General features: G+C 37.7%; 1 protein-coding gene across 1 annotated transcript; it reads right to left on the reverse strand.

Annotated features, from left to right (window-relative positions):
* Positions 1 to 7,958, reverse strand: LOC306848308 (rhamnose-binding lectin-like). The gene is made up of 12 exons (XM_079382774.1): positions 7,805 to 7,958; positions 7,586 to 7,621; positions 7,265 to 7,309; positions 7,044 to 7,173; positions 4,396 to 4,505; positions 4,261 to 4,305; positions 4,021 to 4,156; positions 3,707 to 3,822; positions 1,385 to 1,429; positions 1,086 to 1,224; positions 768 to 877; positions 1 to 630 (listed from the first exon to the last, which is right to left on the reverse strand). Coding segments are annotated over exons 1-12 (999 nt in total). The 5' UTR covers positions 7,890 to 7,958; the 3' UTR covers positions 1 to 628.

Genomic DNA, 7,958 nt, shown 5'->3' on the forward strand with positions numbered 1-7,958 from the left:
GACATTTTAAAATTTATTCAAATACAAAAAAAAGGGAATTACAATTGGCAAATTTTGTATGAAAAGTTTTGTAAGGTTGCACTATAAGGTTTACTTAGCATTTAACTTTTCTTAGTCAATGAAAGATAAGTTGGTTTGGTCAGTTATTTGCAATTCATATGTTAAAAGACAAGGATAACCCACATTACATAGTTCAAATTTCGATATGTGAATGTTATTTTATCCTAAAACTTGGTAAATGATGATATGGTAAAGCTGGTGTTTACAATCAACATGCTTTAAGAAGAAGACACACACACCTCATTCCCATTTGCAAAGCAATTATTGTAAGAAAAATCCCAACATAGTGTACAAGCAAGGTCCATAGAAATATTAATTGTATGAGAATCAAAGCCTTATGCAAAAGTCTTACCCAATGATTTCATCCGCACACAAAGACTGAATTCAGATTAGCACACAAGTATTCTACCATTACGATTTTTGCCATAGCTTTATAAGAGGAAAAATGGCAAATACCACATAATATCAGATGCATTAACAATTAAGCAATAGATTTGGTTTCAATGCATTTAAAGTGGAGGAGAATCTGAGAATTGAAGAGGCCAGATCCACAAGATCAGCTGTCGTTCTCTGCAAACACAAACATCAGCAGTAATGAGCTATTATCAGCCTAGCCTGATGAGTGAGTTCATGAGTAAAACCAAACCAAAACTAATCAACACATTAGAAAACTATGCAGCATTATTACTCAATACAGTAACACTTACACTTATACACGCAGGAGTATGAGATGTACAGGTACTTGAATGTGCCGACACATGGATCCGAGAAGACACTGTTGGAGGCTAATATGGAGCAGCTGTTTTTTCCTTCACATCTATACAACAATAAAATATAAAATAATGAAACAAAAACTTCATTAAAAATTATCTTCTTATTACTATTAAAGTCATTTTATTACCCTGCTGGAAGAAAACACTACACTAGTCTTAGCTGGTATTGCAGCGTGGTTTGGCTTCTTTTTTTTCAGCAGGGCAAAGACTAAATTACATGTGAAAAACTGTACACTGAGCATGTAAACTGACCCACTAGCAACTACTGTGTGAGAATTTAAGGCATAGCAGTCAGTTTTGGCAAGCTGAGAAGCAGGTCGTCCAGTAGAGCACGTGCTGCTGTCAGTTCGGCCGTAGTTAGCACTGTGAATACGTATGACAGTCTCATGATCTGAAAACATCAATTCAACATTTTACAATCTCTTGGATGCAAAAAAAGTATTATATTATATTATATTATATTACATTGTAAGTATTATATGCTATAATTTTTACTGTTTAGTCATAAACTCTGTACAAACTCAAGTAACACTTAAGAGCAGAATACACACCACAGGTCAGGGCACTTGTCTCATGTTCACAGACCAAACTTGAACCTACAGTCAACAGAGAGATGTTGTAAAGCAATGAATAATATATATATATATATATATATATATATATACACACACATATGTATATGTATGCATGTATGTATGTGTATATATATATATATATATATATTAAATAAATGTAAAACCGGCTTAGTGAGTCAATGCTGTGCATGTTACTTTTAAAGGGTTACTCCACCCCAAAATTAAAATTGTGTTATTAATCCCCAATAGGGTCTGGCTGCAGACATACTGGGCGAGTGGCGCTCCACTCAAGAGCGGAAATACGTCACCTCCACTCGCGACGCGTCCGCCATGTTGGTCCGGGCAAGATTGCCTTAAAAACAAATGTAGGAGCTGCGTTTTTTTCTGGATAAAAACACGATAACGTTTACATTTATCAGCCGATTTCAGTGGTTTGTGATCTACATGGAATTAAAAATAACTCTGTTGCCATTTTATTCATTTTCGTTAGAAATTATGAAAGCTTACACTTGTCACACTTGTTCATTTGGCAATTTTTTTCTGGTAACAATTCTAATATTCATTTAGTATAACTGTGATGTAATATAATCTAATGTACATTAAATTAAATGAATTTCTTTCTTTGTGGAAATTGCTTTCTCTGTTTTCAACCCCAACATTTGAGCTTTTCTTGTGCTTCAGGTCAGAACACAGTGAACATAGAACATAGTAGCCTACTAATAATTTACCATCACTGATAAAATGGAAAGAAATCTGTAAATACAAATCAAAAATTGACACACTGGTAGTCTGTTTTCAATATTTTTCATAGCAGGAGACCGATATAAACTCCACACCAAACAATAAGAAATGTAACAGATAATCCTTCATGGATACAGTGTGCTAAAACATTATGCACTGACACAGTGCAGTGCAGTAGAGTAAAAATACTCTTTTAAATACTCTTTTACTTCTTTCCAAGAGGAGCAGTATTTTTTACTTAATTTATTTACATATACTGTGAACCAAATTTAATCTATAATAAGAATCTAATCTAAATCTAATAAGAAACCCAATTTATGGATTTGTTGGCTGAACTATATATACATATTGACAGTATCAGAGACTCTTAAGAAAGCTGTAAGAACTTTGAAAGCTTGTGAAATTTATTTGATTTTGATATTATTTTGATTTTGATATTATATTACAAGAAATAACATAAAAAAAGATGTTACAACATAAAAATAAATGACAACAAATAGGAGTTGACCCCCCCCCCCCCCCCCCCCCCGGCAACTCCTATTTGTTGTCATTTATTTATATGTTGTAACATCTTTTTTTATGTTATTTCTTGATAAAATATTGTATGTTATTGTTCTCTGAAAAAAAAAAAAAGCCCAAGAATCGCCTTTCGAGGGGAGTCCCCTGGTAAAATCCTGCTCCTGGTGCGTAAAATTCACATTTTTTTGGCGAGGTTTCCCTGGTAAAATTCACATTGCAGGGGCGACATATCAAGTTATTGGGTTCGCTTCAACACGTGGACATGAAAAATAAAAAATTTTGGCTTCTTCGACAAAAATTCTTCTTATCTAATAAAGTTGTTGAAGTCTCTATCAAAATTATCCATAATTACTATCCGGTAAACTACAAACTTGCTAAATTTAACAATAATATTTCCCCCAATTGCTCCTTTTGCCTTCAGTCTGAAGAAATAATCAATCATTTATATATGCGTGTACTTATGTATTTCTTGTTTAGTTTTTTTTAAGTTTAATACTTTCCTCTCCCTGGCAACTGTTTTGTTTGTTGTAATTTGTCTTTCTATATTTTTCTTTTCCTTTTTTTATTATTTTGTTTCTTGATAACATGTTGTATGTTATAGTTCTTCAAAAAAAAAAAAAAAAAAAAACTTGCCCACGGTCTGCAGCCAAACCCATTACCCCATGTTGTTCCAAACCTGTAAAAGCTTCGTTAGTCTTCGGAACATAATATAAGATATTTTGGATGAAAACCGGGAGGCTTGTGACTGTCCCAGTAATTAACACTTTCAAGACCCAGAAAAGTATAAAACACCGCTGTTCGGTGTCAGCCGCACCACAAGGATACATCTTCTACGTTTGTTTACGCTTTGATTTCACGAGTTCACACTTACATATAATCAAACGGAGTAATGCTTTTCTGGGCCTTGACAGTGTTAATTGTTTGGCAGTCAATGGGACAGTCACAAGCCTCCCGGTTTTCATCCAAAATATCTTAAATTTGTTCCGAAGATGAATGAACTAAACTAATTGAGTAGCAAACAGGATAATAAATACTTACGAACTCCAGGTGGGAGGCAAAAATAAGAGATTGCGAGGTACTTGTATGTGCCAAAGCAGGGATCAGTAAAGACTGTATGTGTTGCAAACACCTCACAACTTTCCAGGCCATTGCAGCTTCACATGTAAAGAAAGAAAGGCTTACATTAGTTTTTGCAGCTTTATCCCAGCTAACAAAAATATGTTACCATTAAGAAAACATTATTTCTGAATGTTCTCTGAAAGTTTTTATTTTAAATGTTTTTAAAACATTTTTTGGTTAGCTGAGATGGTATTTAAAGAAGATCATGAACTTTCAAAAAATGATCTACCTACCTTTTGGACACAGGAGCCAGTGCATTGGGTGAATAGCAGTTGGTGTTTTGGAGCTGTTCAGATGGACGTCCCTCAGAGCAGGTGGTTTTATCTGTACGTCCATAGTTTGCAGTATTTATCTGAATCTTACCATTTTCTACATGGAGATTAAAAAAAGAACTCCTTAAAATAAGTCCTTTAATCATATTCATAAAATGTGATTTCTTGAAACAAAGTAAGAGATGTGGAAAAATCGCTCACCACATTTCAAATAACTGTATCCACCATGACAAGTCACACTTGTTTCTGGAAGGTGTTAGAGGACACAAGACATTTACACAGAGAAGGAAATGATAAAGAACAGGAACTGGATGAAGGGAGAGAAAAAGACCAAACCTGCTGGGATGCAAATGTAGTTGGTAGTGTAGTATTTGTAGGTGCCATAACATGGATCTCTTGGTGCAAGTCCTTGAGTGTTTAACTCACACACTCTCAGTCCATCACACCTGTTTAAGGATAAAGACATAACTAATATTATTAGATTAGATTAGATTCAACTTTATTGTGACTGTGCAGAGTACAAGTACAGAGCCAATGAAATGCAGTTAGCATCTAACCAGAAGTGCAAATAACAAAGTATATAAATAAATATAAAAAATGTGTGTATATACATTAAGTTTTATGACATATAGTGCAAGTTATGAGGTGGAGGGGGAGGGACTAGCTCAGTGCAAATGACTGTACATACAACTTAGGTTGCAAGGAAGTATAAACAGAAGGTGCATTATAAAGTGAGGTATGTAAGTAGCATATGTTTATATATGGCCAATGACCTTAACGGCATCCGGAGGTATAAATGTGCAAGGGAATGTGCAAAATATCAGAAATGTGCAAAATAACAGAGGAAACAATATGAACATTGTGAATGAGGAGTGCAGACAGGTTATTGAACAGTGCAGTTTTTTTTTTTTTCATTAGGTGGTCCATCTTGGACGTAGTGTTCAGCGCCTGAGATTGCAGTTCAGTAGGCTGACAGCTGAGGGAAAGAAACTGTTCCTGAGTCTGCTGGTGCGACAGCGAAGACTCCTATAACGTCTCCCAGATGGGAGAGGAGTGAACAGACTGTGACTGGAGTGAGAGGAGTCTTTGATGATACTTCTCACTCTCCTTAGGCAGCGCTTGTGGTAAATGTCTTTGATGGAGGGTAGCACGACACCAGTGGTGTACTGGGCAGTTTTCACCACTCACTGGAGGGCTTTCTGGTCCGAAACAGTGCAGTTGCCATACCACACTGTGATGCAGTTTGTGAGAATGCTCTCAATAGTGCAACGGTAAAAGTTCAGCAGGATGTGGGGGGACAGGTGAGCTTCCCTTAGTTTCCTAAGGAAGTAAAGGCGCTGTTGTGCCTTTTTGATCAGTATGGAGGTATTGAGGGTCCAGGAGAGATCCTCAGAGAGATGGACACCAAGGAACTTGAAGCTCACCACGCGCTCCACTTCGGTCCCATCAATGTAAATGCGAGTGTGTGTGGTCCTTCTTAGTCCGCCGGTGATCTACAATCAGCTCTTTGGTCTTCTGGGTGTTGAGTGCAAGGTTGTTGTTGGCACACCACGTTGCTAGATGCTGGACCTCATCCCTGTAGGCTGTCTCATCATTGCCGCTGATCAGGCCTACCACCGTGGTGTCATCTGCAAACTTGATTATGGAGTTAGAGCCATGTACAGGTATGCAGTCGTGGATGAAAAGGGAGTAGAGGATTGGGCTCAGCATACAGCCCTGTGGTACCCCAGTGTTTAGAGTGAGGACGGAGGAGGTGTGGGTACTGATCCTAACAGACTGTGGTCTATTGGTGAGAAAGTCCAGGGTCCAGTTACAGAGGGAGGGGCTGATGCCAAGATCAATGAGCTTGGAGATCAGTGTGGATGGGATCACTGTATTGAAGGCGGAACTGAAATCAATGAATAGCATCCTGACATTTATTTATTTTTATTTATTTAGTCATTTAGCAGACGCTTTTATCCAAAGCGACTTACAAATGAGTACATAACAAGCAATCAAAACCAACAAAAGAGCAACAACGTGCAAGTGCTATTACAAGTCTTGGTTAGCCTAACGCAGTACAGATAATTATTATTATTATTTATATTTTTTAATAAAAAGACATAGATAAAATACAATTAGAATAGATAGTACTAGAGTTAGAGGGTCAAGTAAAGATGAAAAAGATGAGTTTTTAGCCGTTTCTTGAAGATGGGTAAGGATTCGGCTGCTCGGATCGAGACATATGTGTTGACATATGTGTTGGTTCTGTCCAGGTGCATCAGGGCAGTGTGGAGAGCTGAGGCGATGGCATCCTCAGTCGACCTGTTGGATTTGTAGGCGAACTGGTATGGGTCCAGTGTTGGGGGCAAGCATGTTTTCAGGTGGGAAAGAACCAGCCTCTCAAAACACTTTGCAATATTGGGAGTAAAAGCAACTGGTCGGAAGTCATTGAGGGCCACTGCACCAGCATGTTTTGGTACAGGTACAATGGTGGCTGTTTTGAAGCAGTTGGGAACAATGGCTTGGGCCAAAGAGACGTTGAAAATGTTGGTGAAGACCTCAGCCAGCTGTTCCGCACAGGCCCTAAGCACTCGGCCAGGGATGCCATCAGGGCCGGCAGCTTTGTGTGAGTTCACCTTACGCAAGGTGGCGCACATGTCACTGGTGGAAAGTGTGAGTGGCAAGTCGTCAGGTGTGAGCTCAGCTTTGATGGGTGGTTCTGTGTTTCCATGATCAAAGCGAGCATAAAAGTAGTTCAGTTCGTCAGGGAGGGTGGCACTGCTGTTTGGTGTACTGTTTGCTGGTTTATAGCCTGTGAGGGCATGGATGCCTGTCCACATGCACCGAGGGTCGTTGTTTTTTTAAATCTGTCCTCAATGCGCATGTTATGAAATATATACTAGTAAGTAAGCTAACCGCAGAGTAAGCATCAGAGTCATAATTCTACCCATAATTCTTCTGTCTGGAGTCACAAGCATAAAGACATTGAAAGAAATCCTTACCGTTTAGAGACTGCAGGCACATCTATTGAACACTGAGTATTAGATATTTCAGATGGTGGTCGTCCAATGCTGCAAATTTGGCTGCTTGTGCGGCCATATGTTGCTGATTGTACACTGATCACACCAGTATCTGAACAGAAGAACAAACATAACGGAGTACTGTTAAAACAACAAAAATAACAATAGTATAAATAACTTTAGCTGATTGTGACACATCTTACCACAACTGAGACGCTGGACAAAGCCATCACATGTAACTACAGTCTCTGAAAAACGAAAGAGTGCAGCTTCAAAGTATTATTTTTCATTTTTGTAACAATGTGACAAACTACAGTGGGGTGCAAAATAATAAAAAATAATAATTAAAGTAATAATAATAATAATCAACGTTCCAGCAACCACTGCGTCCCGTTTTTTACATTTTTACAATGTATGTGGTTTTGCATGCTAGATCTGACAGATTTTGGTGTAAGTTAATCAATATTTATGTATCTTCTGGACTTTACAATTATGTAATCTTTGCTTAACTGCTGATGGAATACCTGCAGATATCAGCAATCTGGAGTTCAGAAGCACCACTATAAGACAACAACAGAAGATCAATGATTAAAATCCCTGTGCAATGCTAATCTTAAAGTCATTCACACTATTCTTAACCCTAAATTTAACCAGAACGCAGCTGTTCAAATATCTAAAACTGAACTACATTAGTGTTCACTGTGCATCTGATTTTTCAGTTTAATGAGATGAAAGAAACTCACAGGTAAGCAGGAGGACACTGAGGGAGAACATTGTTCTGCTGTCGCTGTTGAAGGTGTAGATGTAGCCTCTGGTGAGCTGATCCATATTTATACTTATCTGTTTCAGATAAGAATTGCCTGCAAATGTTTAAACCGATAAGAAAGACATCTGTGT

The sequence above is a fragment of the Barbus barbus genome (assembly GCF_936440315.1).
Source record: "Barbus barbus genome assembly, chromosome: 28".
Classification (NCBI taxonomy): Eukaryota; Metazoa; Chordata; class Actinopteri; order Cypriniformes; family Cyprinidae; genus Barbus; species Barbus barbus.

Bases quoted from the DNA above. Each gene is read 5' to 3' on its own strand.
- LOC306848308 (XM_079382774.1), bottom strand. From the start codon at position 7,889: ATGGATCAGCTCACCAGAGGCTACATCTACACCTTCAACAGCGACAGC. The intron at 4,506-7,043 runs GTAAGGATTTCT...ATCCTTAAACAG, and splicing joins GTGCCTGCAGTCTCTAAACG to GTGTGATGGACTGAGAGTGT. The intron at 878-1,085 runs GTCAGTTTACAT...ATTGTTGTATAG, and splicing joins CACACAGTAGTTGCTAGTGG to ATGTGAAGGAAAAAACAGCT.